Source organism: Diachasmimorpha longicaudata, chromosome 2 (assembly GCF_034640455.1).
Source record: "Diachasmimorpha longicaudata isolate KC_UGA_2023 chromosome 2, iyDiaLong2, whole genome shotgun sequence".
Taxonomy (NCBI): Eukaryota; Metazoa; Arthropoda; class Insecta; order Hymenoptera; family Braconidae; genus Diachasmimorpha; species Diachasmimorpha longicaudata.
The window spans coordinates 13,022,293-13,038,990 of record NC_087226.1 but is presented as its reverse complement, the minus strand read 5'-3'; the positions used below and the strand labels follow the sequence as shown (position 1 = coordinate 13,038,990).

At 32.7% G+C, this 16,698-nt stretch overlaps 3 protein-coding genes and 1 long non-coding RNA gene across 8 annotated transcripts; 3 read left to right on the top strand and 1 right to left on the bottom strand.

Moving 5' to 3' along the window:
• The first annotated feature begins 97 nt into the window (after window positions 1-97).
• LOC135172842 (deubiquitinase DESI2) lies at window positions 98-5,209 on the top strand. 5 transcript variants are annotated; one of them, XM_064139256.1, is made up of 7 exons: window positions 166-467; window positions 1,281-1,330; window positions 1,412-1,590; window positions 1,999-2,071; window positions 2,203-2,296; window positions 2,521-2,662; window positions 2,918-5,209. In XM_064139256.1, exons 3-7 carry the CDS (start codon window positions 1,465-1,467, stop codon window positions 3,092-3,094), a joined length of 612 nt encoding a protein of 203 aa, XP_063995326.1. In that variant the 5' UTR covers window positions 166-467; window positions 1,281-1,330; window positions 1,412-1,464; the 3' UTR covers window positions 3,095-5,209. The 5 variants fall into 5 exon arrangements, with proteins under 5 accessions (XP_063995323.1, XP_063995326.1, XP_063995327.1 ...); XM_064139253.1 differs by lacking the exon at window positions 1,281-1,330 and having other exon boundaries at window positions 98-467; window positions 1,481-1,590; XM_064139257.1 differs by lacking the exon at window positions 1,281-1,330 and having other exon boundaries at window positions 166-439; window positions 1,411-1,590.
• A 1,577-nt stretch (window positions 5,210-6,786) lies between these two features.
• LOC135172847 (uncharacterized) lies at window positions 6,787-7,501 on the bottom strand. Its single transcript, XR_010301184.1, has 2 exons — window positions 7,369-7,501; window positions 6,787-7,300 (listed from the first exon to the last, which is right to left on the bottom strand). It is a non-coding gene; the product is annotated as an uncharacterized LOC135172847 (long non-coding RNA).
• Window positions 7,502-8,029: 528 nt separating this feature from the next.
• Window positions 8,030-9,908, top strand: LOC135172841 (alpha/beta hydrolase domain-containing protein 17B). The gene is made up of 3 exons (XM_064139252.1): window positions 8,030-8,667; window positions 9,117-9,249; window positions 9,769-9,908. Exons 1-3 carry the CDS (start codon window positions 8,030-8,032, stop codon window positions 9,850-9,852), a joined length of 855 nt encoding a protein of 284 aa, XP_063995322.1. The 3' UTR covers window positions 9,853-9,908.
• A 55-nt stretch (window positions 9,909-9,963) lies between these two features.
• On the top strand, window positions 9,964-16,488 carry LOC135172840 (uncharacterized). The gene has a single exon (XM_064139251.1). The coding sequence runs from the start codon at window positions 9,964-9,966 to the stop codon at window positions 11,359-11,361; it is 1,398 nt and encodes a 465-aa protein (XP_063995321.1). The 3' UTR covers window positions 11,362-16,488.
• Window positions 16,489-16,698: the final 210 nt, after the last annotated feature.

Here is a 16,698-nt window from a genome sequence, read left to right as displayed (position 1 = left end):
AAGAGTGCATCGTTAGCAACTTATAAGGAACTGAGGGAAAGGTGCCTCACTTAATACTTAATAATACCCTCCCCTAAATCATACCCTTATACCAATAGAAGTGATTGTAGTGTCATCTAGTGAGCAAGCTTGCCTTATTCAACAGCTGATCAAGATTTCTTTCTGGTGATTCTCATGAAAAGGAGAACGACTCCGGATTTCGGATTTCGAGGATTCGAGAGTTGTACATTCTTCAGTGTAGTTTTTTCCCCACCGTAAATTGTTGAATAAAACAATTGTTTATTTTTCAATGAACTTGTGGAAATTGTTGGGGTGGTTAGTGCTGCCTGGTGACTGCGGTGCCGAATCTGTGAAAGATTATTAGAGACTGAATTACTGTGGAAAACGAATGTTGTTTGTCGCTGCGAGAGACATTTTTTTTCTTCAATCTTTGGTAAAGGTAATCTTGCAGCATCTGGAATTTCATGGTACGTTTATTAAGGGATTTTTTATTATTTAGGGGGCGATGGGGATTGTTGAGAGACGGGGTGTTTGCTGCAGAATAGATTGTAGGCTCCAATCATTGGAGACTTTTAGGTTAATGGTTGATACAGGATTGACAGTAATGTTTGATGTTTTCGTGTTATTGAGTGAGTCGTGGGGCTTCAAGTGGAATTTTGGCTTTTGTAGAATCTAGCCGATGATTATTTAGGCGGGGACAAGTATAGGGGACAAGAGCTTTGAAAAGCTGTTTACTCCTTAAGCTTGACAATTGTTGTTTTTTTCTTTAGTAGATTGATCATTTTTCGGTGAGGATCTTCTGGATTTTATCTTGCAGAAAGTCAAGTACCGACTTTTTCAATTACCATTCAGTGTAGAAAATCAAAAAATATTTTTTTTGTTTTTATTACCAAGGCATTCGTGTAAGCCTAATTCGATAACATCATCTCGTTTGTTATCGTTTATTTTACCTATTAAATAACAACAAGGGCATTCCTTGACTTTCGAGGCTCAAATAAATTAATCCATGAAGCAATTATCCGGTACGTAAAAGTCCATCCGAAATTAGTGGCATTATTTCATAAAATAACTTCAGAAAAATGTGGTTTAGAAGAATATATTAAAATATTTCTTCACATAAAATTTCACGATCCACGTAAAAGTTATTTTATAATTTTCCCGTAAATCTTCTCGTTTAGCGGATTAAAAAAATATATATAAGAATTGTTCGACTGGTAGGTAGAATTTGAATATTTATTCATCTCTCTGTATTATTTAATTATCTGTTTTGATTTAATTAGGAAATTCAGTCAATGGTAGAGGCACTAAGAAACCCAAAAGAGCCATTATGAAAGTATCACGAAGGAATAACTAAGAGAGGGCGATTCTATAGAATTAGTAGAGTAATTAGACAATGTATCTACTTATTAGGTGCTCTTGGAAGTTAGATAGTCCCACCTGGTCGCATCAGGTACAAGTATCTCTATGATGTTTTCATCAGGTCTTGGGTGTAATCTGTCATTTCCCAGTTGTTTGGGCTATCCACAAGACAGCGAGGAACTAATACCAAAAATGGCACGAGAACCCATTATTCTCAATGTCTACGACATGGTGAGTTAAGAAAATGCACGATAATTTATTTTACATTGAGAAAGAAATATTTTTTTTGTAAAATGTTTAATGGATAATGAATATTTCTCTCAAGTAAATGGATATTCGGCAAAAATTTATTTTTCTCCGTAGAAGGGGAGGTCACACTAAAATTTGCAAATCAACACCTTACACCGTTTCTTATTAGCGTGCTATTTGAATTTTAATGTAATTAACAAGTGAACGAATCATAGATTGTTTTCTATTTGAAAAGACAACTTACTTTTTCTAATTTTTTTTTACCTTAAAAGCAAAATTGTGAACTTATCGGTAAAATAGATAAAAACGTAAACTACCTCCAAATTTTCGTGCGAATATCTTGTAGAAGACATTAAGGAACATTTAATTATTGTTGATTATGTATTTTAGTATTGGATTAATGAGTACACCACACCTATCGGACTGGGCGTCTTCCATTCAGGAGTTGAAATTTATGGAGTTGGTCAGTAAATCTGTATTTCTTAGCGTTTCTAAATGTGATCTATAAATTGAACGTTTTTTTATTATTGAGTAAATTCTGAGTGAACACATTTTTTTTTCTCCGACATTGATAGTTATTTTTTGTAAATTTAGAATATGCTTATGGTGGTCATTCGCTTCCAATTTCTGGGATTTTCGAGATATCTCCGAGAGATGCTGAAGAGCTTGGTGAACAATTCAGATTTAGGTATGAGAATTGGTATTATTAGATGAACAACTCCTGATAAAGATTAGTTGCCGAGTGAAAATTTCGTTGAAAATAACTTAAAAACTGTCTATTCGAGGGATTCAGGTAAACTATCCAAAAACATTTTAATGAATTTGTTTAATCTACTCCTGAAGATGAAAATTCAAAATAATTAATTCGATGAAAAATTAAAATAATAATTGAATCATAATCCAATTTTTCAGGCAATCTGTACACATTGGCTACACGGATTTTACAGAGGAAGACGTCACGAGAATTGTCTCAGAATTAGGAAAAGATTTTCGAGGAGACAGGTACCACCTAATGAACAAAAATTGCAATCACTTCAGTGGTCAACTAACACAGGTGAATAAGTAATTCATATGGAAATAATGCGGACTTCGCATAATTTACGTCCTATAGACATTCGTTTTTTAAATCATAAAGAAAATTTCTACAGCTCCCATTCCAAAAAATTAAGGTTTCATGAAACTTTGTCGAGTATTTATTCCTCAATTGATTCGCATATAATGATCTTAATTTGGATTCCATCATCCGTGAATCTATTACCGTTGGTATTAAATCAATACTCCCACGAATAAAAATAATATAAATCTTCAGATTCTATGTGGTCAAGAGATACCAGGATGGGTGAATCGATTGGCATATTTCAGTTCATGTGTTCCATTCCTCCAACGCTGCCTACCAAAAGAATGGTTGACACCAGATGCTCTGACTCATTCACTGAGCCATGTCAGTCATCACGAAAGTACACCACCCTCTGAGAATTCATTGTAACATTTAGCACACGAAGATGGCAGCCAATGTAACATTTTGAAATGTCGCAGGAGTCGTACGTTCTAAATTAATCATAATTATATTTAAATCTTAAAAAGATAGGTTGTTTAAAGATGATGAACCGATAAATAGCTCATTGAAAAGAACAAATTATTCTCCTGAGGCTCAAAAAGTGTCAAACAGCTGAATCATCGTAGAGAAGTTGAGAGTTGTGACTTGGGTGGACAGCATTAGAAAATTCAAAGAATGGGGTAAAATTAAATTGAATGATCTATAGTTGTTTCATTTATTGTTGACACATTTCAATAATTACTACAATAATATTAAATGATTTGTTTCCGTGGTAAATCCTAGTACAAGTAAATTTTCATTTTTTAAAGGTTTGGGAATTATTTTTCGAAAGTTTTGAAAAAGAAGAGAAAAAATTAATGAAATTCCCATTTTTGAGTGAGAGCTGTTCCCATTGTTTGTAGAGAGATGAATTTCGCAGGAAATTTGAATTTCTTGAAGTGCGAAAATTGAAATGTTTTTCTACATTTATCAAATATTCGAAGAATTACTTGGCATCAATATGATCATGTTATTAAGAAAATAATTATCGATTCAATTAATTTTATTCGTAGATAATGACAAACATATGTGAATCCCCAGAATAAATGCAATACTTTTTTGGTGAAGATCAATTAAACAAACAAAAATATCTATTGATCAGTCACTGATTAATAGTGATGAAAGGATGTAATTAATGCCTACAAATGAAATTGATGAGGTGACTGAGATTTCCGTAGTCACTTGGATATTGAGACAAAAAAAACTGTAAAGAATTAATTGACTTCCTTATTGTTATCTATTAAAAGAAATTGACGATTAATTCGTCTCTCTCCGTAACCAGAAATACAATTACGTTAATATTGGCTTGAATTGACTAACCCATTTAACTGTTGTGAACGATTAAATTAATCACAATGACTTAATCATGAGCTAATTCACGCGTCCACTACTTTAAATGAAAAATGATAAAGAGGATAAATTAAAATTATTTGACAAGATACAATGGAGCATGTCTGTGATGGGGTGTGATAAAGTCAATGTCTTTGGCGCGATTCAACGAATTCGAAGAGTTTTCATTCGTCATTTTAAATACAATTATTTCGGACAAATGCAGCGAGATGGTGAGTTTGATAACATAGATAACTGAAATCTCATTTTGAATTGATGAGAAAATGTAATTGTACAAATTCTAACTTACCGTCTCAATTTGTAATATTCCACAATGTATTTCTGCACAATTAGTTAAATTATCGGTTAAGCTAGTTTAAAGGCCAGCAGAATTAACTCAACGATTCTCAAATGCACTTACCGATTTTTAGTTTATGATTTGCGAATGAACTATTAGGATTTTCGTGGAGTGATGAATTGTCAAGCATGAATCAAGATTGAATTTCATAGTCAATTCAACTGTTGAAAAGAATTTTCGTGATCTTTCTGCAGATGTAGATTTCTCCGTTGCCAACATAATTTGATACGTAGGAAGGTGAAAGAAATTTATTATTAGACTATATCTTTTAATTTTTTTTTCGCAATTCTAAGGGGAGTTTCACTGAAGTTTGGCTATCTCTCTTCATAAGTTTAAATGCAAAAAATATAACAAAATAAAAAATAGAGAAGAATTTTGATTTTATAATTCTTCAGAAGAAGGTTTCAAAGCAGTGAAAAATTTCATTTTTATATCAATAAAGAAAAAATTAAAAAGCAATGTTCTCTTATTTGGAGAATTATCTATGTCTTCAATTTCTAGATTTGCCTCCTTCCATTATTTTATGACGGAAACTGAAGACTAAAAAGGGAGAAAAGAAATTTACTAAAATTTTAATTAAGGATGACTGGTAATGAAGTGCATGTTGTATAGAAATGATTTATTGATTATTAAATAACAAGAAATCGTTATAAGACGGTGAGATGGTAAAAAGTGGATTTACTTCTCTTTAGTCCGATATATTTCCTTATTTATTCATATATTTAATGTCATTAATTAATAATGTATACGTTATTAATGTTTTGAATTTTTTCTGTTTATAATCATTCAATAAACTATGCACACATTTTTTTACTTCACTTCAGAGATTTTGATTGTATAAAGGATTTCGAAAATTTGTTTAGTTCGAGGATGTCATGAGAATATCAAGTCTTTATAGGACTAAACATGGTATTTTTAAGAGCCTATGACCCTATGGACTCTAGATACTAGATGAAGGAGAAAGGAGATATCAATTTGTTAGTATTTTGGATCATTTTCGTTGAAATTCTATGGATGAAAAGGACTATGATATTGTAGAATTCTTGTACTGAAAGACTGGAGCAATTTCTCATTTCGGATACCATAAACAGATTTACATCTCTATTATTGTTTGACAAAATCAGTGAAATTTCAGTATTTGACGAATGGTTTCATTGTTTTTTTCATCGAAGGCATAACACAAAAATATAAATGTCATGAAAATGCATCTAACAAACTTAAAAACATGTTGAAATTCAATGAGAAACGGTAAGTCAACATGTAAATTTGACGATTATTCCGTGAACTTACCGTTGTGGAGACAATAAGTCGTTCCTTAATTTTTCTCCAATCACTGAGGAAAGGGACTCATCAGCTTCATAAAAAGTGTTGACCGTCCAAGGTTTTATGGTTTATTTTAAATTCACACTAAGTTAATACTTTTCTGTAAAATTATTACATACCAATCACGTACTTTGCTCCTGTGATGAACTTGAGGATCCAGTGAACTTTTGCGATTTTTCCTTTCCATTGCTATAAAAAAAACTGTCGTAAAAGCCTATTGCAGATTACGTGAATTGTTTCGGGATTTTTATTGAATATTTTCTTTCCAGGTAACGGGAAAACATTTTTTTTAAGTCATGAATTACCCGTGACATCCTCAATTAAGCCACTATAGTTCGATATTTTGATCCTTCAAGTCGTAGATTATTGAAAATATTAGAAATTTGTATGAGTAAGAGTATTTCTAACGCGGTTATTGCAGGATAAATAGTCGAGATGAATGAATCATGCAGAACTACGTACATTAACATATAAATATGACAACACCATAGAAAACAATAGAGTTGATTTGGTGAAATTATGTTGTTAACATGGAAGTATGAAGACTGCCAACTATGGATAGACGTATTATTTCAAAATATTTAAAATTATTTCTCAAATCCATTATACCGAAGGGTCTATGAATTACGTGACATTCTTCAAGTAATGATATCGAGCATCGGATTCCAGGGGACTCAAGTCAGGTCGGTTTTTTTCTTCTCTTTTTTAATGACCTGTAGTTGTGTGAGAGTAATTTGTTACGATTGTATATTAACCTTATGAAGTTAGTAATAAAATACAAAAATGAAAAGGATTATCTGGATTTCCTTGCATAAACAAATAACTAAATTATTTTTAAAAAATTGCACCCACTATTTTTTTCAACATTTTTCATAAATGTATGCACATTTAAAATGAACTACTTATATGTAAAAGTATATAATAGTTCCCGCAATTATCCCTCATATTTTACAATTTTTTTAATGAAAAAAGAAACAGCACCAATTGGACTAAAAAATTAGAGAACTGAATCATTTAGTATGAGGAGGATGAATATAGGCATAAAATTAAAAAATAATTTTTCGGGCTTACATAATTATTCAAAAATTCCTTTTAATTAAGAGCATACAATTGAAAATATAAAAGCAACCATTGTTCAAGTTCGAAGAAATCCTTTAAAAGCTATATATGATATTTACAGAATATACACAAAAATAATCAAGAATAATAACAATAAAAATAATAATAAATTTATAGGATTAATATAACGTAATAATTCTAGAAGAAGTCAATATAAAAATTTACCATGGATTGACTAGAAACTTTTCTATTCCCCCTAATTCTAGGTTCTTCCTCATTCACATCTCCCGCGCAATGACCTGCGCAAGGCACTGTACTTGCGCCTTATAGGCTGTGATTTCTATCAACACAAAAATCTTAGCTTTCCAGAGTCCGCAGCTCAGATAAACATTTTTTGTTATCACCCTGATAAGCTATAGGAAAACATCCAGAGTTTCTCCAAGCAAGTGTTATATTCCAGAGTCGCTCGGAATTGTCCAAGGCCCATCGCTCCAAATAAAATTCCGGAAAATCTGCGATAAATACCACTAAAAAAAAAAACTGGCGAAAATAAAAAATTGCAAGAGCTGAGGTGAATTGACTCATGTTGTCTTACCCCTTTCCAATATATGACCCAGTGTTTGTAAGAAGAAATAAAAGCCCAACCATAGCCAACTGATTCTCTCTCAATCAGCAACACCGCTTTTCCCTCGAGGAAATGCAACGTTGTAAAATAGCCAACCAAGAATGAAAACACTAATCGTGTGTCATGGCTGACTCACCAGCAACAACAGTACAGGATCAGCGTCAATCGGGGTTTGATTGTGACTTTGTGCTCAGTGAGGTAGGTCTATTTTTCTGAAACTAGATAAACCTATCAAGAGAGGCGATTGAATTAGAAAAAATGCCAAGAATATATTTTCGAAATTATTTCCGTAATATGAAATTTTAGGGCAGAGGGAACCCATCGAAGAGACAATAAAAGCGTCAGTGAATTATTGTTTCGTCCGGTTATTTTCAGTGCGGGAGTGGAAGAAAAAGATGAATTTAATTTAAATAAAAAAATTGAAGTGAATAAAAATCAGTGAACAAACATTGAAAATGAACTTTCGGCGAGGAATTCTGAATGAAATGATATGAAACTAGAACAAAGAAATAAGAAATACCTAACCCACATGCGTAGCGAATGAATGATCGCATTGTGGTAAGTGCACTTGGTTTTGAACAATTCTTGGTATTTTTTTTGGGACTCCATAATTTTTTAACGAAAAACAATCATGAACTCGTTGAGTGAGTTTTGCTCGTTGTTCTGCTGTCCACCTTGCCCGTCCAGAATTGTTGCCAAATTGGCATTTGCACCACCAGAACCAACATACAGTTTCATTGAGGATGAGGGCTCCAAATTTGCAATATCCTTATCGAAACGCGCTGAGTGGCATTACACGGAAAGGGAAAAGGAGTCGGTCGAAGGTTTTTATGCACGCACATCACGTGGAAATCGAATAGCGTGTCTATTTGTAAGGTGCTCAGCAACAGCGAGATTCACTATTTTATTTTCGCATGGTAATGCCGTTGATCTTGGACAAATGTCGAGTTTCTACTTGGGTCTCGGTTCCAGAATTAATTGCAACATATTCAGTTATGATTACTCCGGGTACGGTGTAAGTGGTGGTAAACCATCTGAGAAGAATCTTTATGCTGACATTGATGCTGCTTGGCATGCGCTCAGAACACGTTATGGGATCAGTCCTGAGAATATTATATTGTATGGACAAAGCATTGGAACTGTCCCCACTGTTGATCTTGCTGCTAGGTACGAGGTTGGAGCGGTTATTCTTCATTCACCGCTAATGTCCGGAATGAGGGTCGCTTTTCCTAATACCAAGAGAACTTGGTTCTTTGATGCATTTTTGAGGTGAGTTGATTCTGTGGTAAACACGAAGATTGCCATGAAGAACCCAATTATTGCAACTGTTTGCCTTAATAGTTAATTGAACGGTCAGGTGTATATATTTTTAGTATTAGCGATGAATTCAAGATACTCAGCGGTTAGATAATAGGGTTTTTCAATGGGCAAAGCTTACGTTCATCAGAATAGATAGAGCAGATAAATTTCTATTAATTAATTGCAAAAAAACGATATGTAGTAATATTTGCCATTTTAGAGATTTCGAAATTTTAATAGTTAAACTTAATAACTCAGTGATTAGGGGTGTTGGGAAAACTGATCGGAAGTTACTTCGGGAACGCTCCTTTTCTGTTCCAACATGATGTAGTTTTATGATTCGTTTTGTCATAAAAATAAATTTAAAAACGTTATGAAACAATCCAAATAATAACTCATCTTTTAATTATCAATTGCAGTATAGACAAAGTACCGAAGGTAATGTCACCAGTTCTTGTGATTCATGGTACTGACGACGACGTAATCAACATCAGCCATGGTCTTGCAATTTACGAGAGATGTCCCAGGCCAGTGGAGCCCCTGTGGGTTGAGGTGAATATATATTTTTCATGTTTCAATAGCCAGGTTTACATGCCCTGCAATACGAGTAGTTTTGGGTGTTTTAATGCTTACAATTAGTTGGAAAACTAGAATTTCATGGCACATTATTAAGGCTTCTTCAATTATATCGTAATTCCAGGCCGGACGATATTACTTTATCTGGAATTGAGAATGAAATTCTTGAATATTTTGTTTTCAGGGATTTTCATGAATAATGACAATTAAACGCGATACTATTGAAATGTCAGAACCAATTTCCAAATTATTTTATTCGAATATACAATTCAAATAATGGAAAAATATTTTTAAATCTAATTGCTACTATGAAGAAGGATCGAATCTCAGTGATGGAAAACATTTTTTATAAAGGATCAGTAAGTCCCATCCAGCACCGTCGAAATAATTCAAGTTATTTGTAATGTCATAATAATAGTTAGCCAAGACCCCAGAAGTCCGCCAACGCTAAAATAAATGAAATTTATTTTTTAATGAACCCGAAAATAATTTCAGGGAGCTGGTCACAACGATGTTGAGCTGTTCAATCAGTACCTGGAGCGACTGAAACACTTCGTAAGCGTTGAATTAGTAAACTGACGTAGATTAAGCCTCCCAGACAAGGAGGGAGGACAGGGTGAAGGTGAGGATGATTTCGATAATAAAGATAACGACTCAATATCAAATTATATAAATACAATAAGTCGTGCTATGTTAATATGCGACGATGATGAGCCTTCACCCGTCTCCAGCGACGAAGTATTTTTCATATGCGAGGAGCAAACAAATGTCAAATGTGATGATAGAAAAATTATAAAAGACTCAAATGATAAAATGAAAATTGAATTCTATCCGCGGATGCAGTCTGGAATAAGTAAAAAGACAAATAAACCGTTGAAAACAGACAGTATTGATGAGATTAAATACAATCAAAAAAAAATTGGTAATATTCTCAGTAGGAAGAAAAATAAAAAGTTATTTTGTGACGCATCATCGTGTACTGCTGACGATAATAATCAGATATTTGAAAAAATTATAACAACTGGTGATAACGATGATGGACACGAGACTGCTCACACAATACTCGTTAAAATACAAGTTGAAAATTGCTCTCAGTGCCCGGACAAATCGATATCAGTTTATTCACATGATATGAACAAGAAAAAAATCAACTGCATTGAGCAGTGTAAGATTAAAAATAGTAAAACAGTTGCTGTACAGGTGAATTTTAATTCAATTGAATCGGCGGTTGACTCACAGTGTGTTAAAATAAGTAAAATACGTAGATGCAGTAGAGCATCGAGATTCTCCCAAACATCAATAACATCAAATAAAGGAAAAAAAACTAATGACCAGGATGTTGAAAAATCACCAGTTGCATCGGCCTCTAGCCAACCGGAGAACCCAACGAAAATATATCTGTGGCGGGGCAAGAACTTTAAGAGTCAATCGATGACACACAAAACAAATGACAAAAGCTGCGATGGGGTTGTGGTTTGTGATAATGACGACAAGACCAAGAAAATACAGGAGAAGAGTTTTTCCGTAGATAGAGGATCATTTAAGAAGAAGAAAAGTCAGGCAATAAGCCCTAATAAGAAGACCAATCGTTCCTCTTTGACCATTGGCTCCGATAATATCACGATTAATCTATCCAAATATTCACCTTGCGCCAGCAGGCTTGCTGCGAGCTCCAAGATTCTCGGCAACAATGTCAATTCGTCATCGGCATTGAGCCCTGAGAGCCCCTTGCATGCTGTACGACCCAGGAGTCCCGGGCGGCTGCCTGAATCTGGGATGGAGAAGACTGAGGCTGAGAAAATAACCCTCCAAGCCAGTTTGTCACTTAATATTGATCAGTTCAAGAAAACACATCCTACTCCCCGTAGCAGAAGCGTTGGAGACAGTTGTGTTACTTCTCCGACTAGTGAAGCCACTACTACCATGAGTTACTCACCAACTGGGACGGAAATTTTATCTCTCGACGATATTGGACAACATCATTCGACGAGCAATGATTTGTCACTTTCAGCCCCCGATTTGAAAATTCTCAATGGCATTGCGGGATTGACGACACCTTCCAAGGTTAATCTTGAAACCAAGTGTTAATTATTGGCTTGGCGGCATCTGACGGGGGCGAGCGATGATGAATGAGAGGAATTCAATTTCGTTTTAATGATTTTAAGGATGACGTGGTGAGGAGGGAAGAGCAGACAAACGTCCCTTGAAAGGCTAGAATCCCTTGATAAAAACCTTGTTATATTGTTGATTTCGCTTTGAGAAGACGCACAGATAAATAACATACACCACGATTTTTTTTAAGTCTCGAAAGAGATTTGTCACCTTTCCAAATTTCTTCATTTGCAATATTTCTTATGAACAATATCTGGGAGCCCTGAAGACCCGTAAAGTTTTTCTTTTTTGCCCCGATTGTGAAATATTATAAATATATAAATACTATTCTTCACCACTTTGGAAATTTTATAGGAGCATGAAGCGATCGGTTAAGGATTGAAAAATTTACTGGGCAAGTTTTGCAGGCTTTTTTCATGAAAAATATGAAGAAATTACAGGTGGGTATTTAATAATAAAAACCATCATTGGTTTTACTTTAGGGAGTTGAAGAGATGAATAAGTTGTTGTTGTTGTTTGTTAGTCCATTTTTTGCCTATGAGTGTATCATCATGACGCGCTACTCAGTAATTTTTACTGTCTCTTTCTTCTTTTTGCTTATTTCATTTTTATTGAAGAGATAAATAGAATGCCAAGATTTTATTTAAGGTTGTCGGAAAAAAAACTATCAACTCTTCAAATTTTTTCATTTCCAAATTTTTTTGAAATAATATGTGCAAATTAAAAAGAGCTGAGAAATTATATTAGGACTTTTTTGTTCTAATGGTCATTCTTTTTGTCATTTTTATATTGGAAAAATGTTATCGTAGAAACGATTTAGTTCCTTACATGTGGAGATTGTTAAACAAAATCTGGCGAAACTGAATTCCTTTTTCTCGCAAAGTAATGGTAGAATTATTCTTGACAATGGAAAACCTAAATGAGAGAATTTTAAGCATAATCTTCGATACCTCCATCATCTTTGTCGTGTACTTTGTCAACCTTGTTATAGTCGTTCATGACAATCGATATTGTTGTTACACGTGTTCCTGATTCAAAGGGAATTTATCGATTTACAAGGTTTTCTTTAAATTTTCGGTGCTTTCTTTTGCTATGAAGATTTCTAATAAAATCCAAGTGCCAAAGAAAAATATTGAGATTTATTGGTTTATGTCTTTCTTTCAACCATGTGTGGGGATTACGATGCTTTTTAAGTACCAATGGTTTATGTATTCCCTGATTTTATAGATGTTGTGGTTATTTACTTTTTTATTTCTTTCATGAGATGAAATTGGGATGTAAATGAATTCACACGTTATTTAATGGTTTTTCAATTAATTTTTCAGCAGCAATTTTCTTAAGCACTAACGGATTTTTTTTTTATTCAACTCTTATCCCAAACAATTCACTTCAATTAATTCCACTTTGGCATTCTACATTACTGTGAAATTTTGAAATAATTTCTGAAATATAAAATGAATATTAATAAAAACATACGGCTTTATCAAAATTTCTACTTTATTTGCATCACAAAAATAACATTTAAAATATATCAGAAAGTTAATTTTACTCCGGATTTCCTACCCATTATGTTATCGAGATTGACATAGTAAGGTACAATCGATTTTAGTATGGAAAAAAAACATTTGTCATTGTAGGATGTTAATTAAAAAAACTTATTTTATGATGAATTATTATTGATTAAAATGATGTTTTTACGATTTTTTGTAGTATTTATTAAGAGTACTATTGTGCATTGTACATCCCATACATTCGAATAACTTGTTCATAATAAATCAGTGAGAAGATCCGATAATTGATGATCAATTGTGAAGTTGGAGAGAAAATTGTTACTGCCCTACAGTAATTGTCTATATCTGTCATTAATCAGGATTATCCTTATACTATTCATCATAAAGAGAAGCAATATATACATATATGTATGAATATACTAGTTAAAGGAATAAGAATCGATTAATAGTTAATAAACCCACCAAATAGCAATGTGAAAAATAAATAACAGGAGTTCTTCCACAAATTTTTAGGTTAAAACATAAATCATAACGTTATACAAATGTTTAATGAGATATATTAATATACGTGCGATTGGCACTATCCTGTGTCTTACCGAAAACAAGAAAATCATTGATTGAGTAATCTTTTACACAAGATGATAACGAAAATAGATAGGGACAATATCATTGCCAAACTCGTCTAAATTAGGTAAGCTCAGACAATTGGAAGGGGAACTGAGAAAAAATTATATGTTGGTTGTGTATCTTGTGGTTCCGAATATTTGAGTAGTTGTACATAAGGGAATGACTATCTTCATCGGATTACACTTTATTCACAATGTTGGAAATAATGTTTTTGAAGGTTTCTTTATTGGGACGGCTGTAGGTCAAAATTTATTGGATAACTGTTGTTGCATTATCTGGGTAGAAAATCAGAGCACGGAGGAAATTTTTTTGAAAAGAATTTCTTGAGTAATTGCTTTTGGAATAATTAAACGATTGATGAATTTTCAGTTTGAACAGTCCATCATCACAGTTTTTTAATATCTTGGGAAAGAGAAAGAGAGCGGGGGAGGAGGGGGGTGGATGGGTATTCTTTATTCAGCCTTATGCGAAACATGATTAAATTTTTGTTGTACCCACTTCAATTCATAGGGGTTATTCGACGATTAATGAAGTTTTAATATTCTAACCTCACATTTCTTCAACGATTTATGATTACAATGAGAACAAATGTCACTTAAGTATTCTTCGAGCTTATGGCACTTTCTATCATGAGGAAAATAATTGATCAGGTTTCTCACATATTTCGTCGTTTTTTAGAAATATTGATATAATTGATAATTTTTCTAATTGTCTAGAGAGTGCTCATGATAAAACTCTTTAGTGAAATAATTTCTTGAAAGTTTTGAATATTTTGGAAGCTATTAACTGAACAAACTCACCAGAAAAGGCAACTTTCACTGAAGATTTTTTTTTGGAGAATTCGTTTCATTAAGATGAGTAAACCACCCAGTGACAACAACAACAACATTATTTCCCAACAACACAAGAAAGTGTTTCTATAAGCTGATAAATCGCCGAGTTAGGAACGATCGATAGCCACCATTATAAAAATGTGTAATCCTAGGATTCTATAATTCGAATAATTTCTACGAATATTTAATTGTACTTAATGCATTCGACGCAAAAATAAATAAATAAAAAAAACGAGTTTAAATGCGTAAGAGTCAATGCCAATTATTCAATGAGGGGTTGAAATTAAATACAGTATTTATGCATGTATAAGTTTTGCAAATTATAATCAAAAGGATAGATAAAGAGTTGATTATGAAAAGACATGGTTTTTGCTGGAATGAAAGAAATTATTATTTTGTAGAACCAAAAAAATTGCTTCAATTAAATGTGATATATTCACTTCATTTGTTGGACAATGAGCTCATTCCATTGTTTTTTGTCTCCCTATAAATTAACATGTTAATTAGTTATTTAAACTGATGAAAAACTCATAAAAAATATTCCGTAAAAACATAATTAGTCGATAAAACTTTTTACTAGTAAAAGTTAGTTGAGTGCTTTGTACATCGGAATAGATTCTACATTGATCAAGTATGTGAAATGGATAAACGTTTTGATTGAATATTCGTGTCAAGTACATTTTGCATAACTAGGAAAGTTGGTAACCACATGTTAATGGGGTATACACACTTGTTACGTGTATACCCCATTATCCATTGATGTAAATAGCTATAGACGACTATAATGATGATATTAGACAGTATGCTGAAACACATACAATAACTGAAACAGTATCAATGTTGGTCTGGTGGAAAATATTCTGTGGAAATGGATGTAACGAGATTAATTCGATTTGATGGGAACGATAACTGTATTATTCAAAACATAGAAAGATATTTGTGATTGAATGACGATTTGAGAAGTTCGAAATGAGTTTAACAAATTTTGGAAAAAATTCAATAAAACACTGGAAAACGAATTGGCTGTCCGGTAAATTCAATTGGCTCAAACATGTGTCGCAAGGATTGATGTTGAGGTATGAAATAGAACTTCTTCGACAATTGCAAATGATCATTTTACGGATATCATTTTTTTGTAAATCGATAAATCCAAACATTTACATTAGTTGTTCAATCAATATTTTTCTCGCTGAGAGACGATGCTAGGTCAATGTGGATTATTTTTTTAGTTAACACGGGGGGAGTCATTTTCATACAGTGATAACATTTTTTATGAATCCTTAAGGAAGTTTTCCTGATTAAATTCGCCTTGAAGGAAGTCAATAGAATCTGTAAATAGTTATCATCAAGATTGATCTTTTCTTATGAGTTTACTCCATTGCTCGACTAAAGTAATAAAAACAATTTGCCTCCCTGACAAAATATTTCGATTGCTGGCAAAGGATGAAAAAGTGTGTAAGAATTGTGAGAATTTAGAAATCCAATAACAAACAATGTGTGACGAATTTCATTGTTAAGGTTACTTGGAAAGATAGTAAAAAAAATATTTCAACGTAGTCTCATTGAATTCGAATGGCTCTGCATGCGTTCCCATCAAATTTTATGATTTTTTTTCCACCAGTCACATGCACCAGCACTCCGTGCAAGCACATTTGATTTGTCCAACAGCAGTATATAATAATTGCAAACGACAAAAACTATGGAAAAAGTATACTGTATGTACATTGTTATTTTCAAAGTATTTCAATAGCAGTTTTTTACCATTTTTTAAACCTTATAAAACCGAAATAACTGAAACTGAGTGTCCATTATGACAGTTATCACAATAAATGAAATATCAAGAGTATGGAGATGGAAAATCTATTTCCAATAAGTACATATGCATTTAATTTAGGTGATAAGTTATCACGTTTGTTGACAAATCATTCTCCACTCGACTACTGAGTAAATTAACGGATATTTTAACGAAAATGAAAAAAAAAATATTGAAAAATCTAACAGTGTCAGATTGAGATTTGAATATTATTAATAAAGTACAGATTAAATCCTCGTATGAATCGTTGTTTATGTATAATTATTATGTGAATGACATATGATTGTATAAATAATATATATTTCGATTTTTAGTTCTATAGTGATGCATTATTTAGCTCTTTATGACGTGGGGATTTTATAATGGAATACAAGTACAGCAATAAGATGGAGGAAATGTAGAAAATTTAATTTTCTGGTGAAAGAAGAATATTCCATACTTTTTACGTGGATTTGATTTCTTTTTCCCTGGTATTTTCATGCAAAAAAAAAGTATCTCTAATCGGTTAGTATTATTCTATTCATTGCAA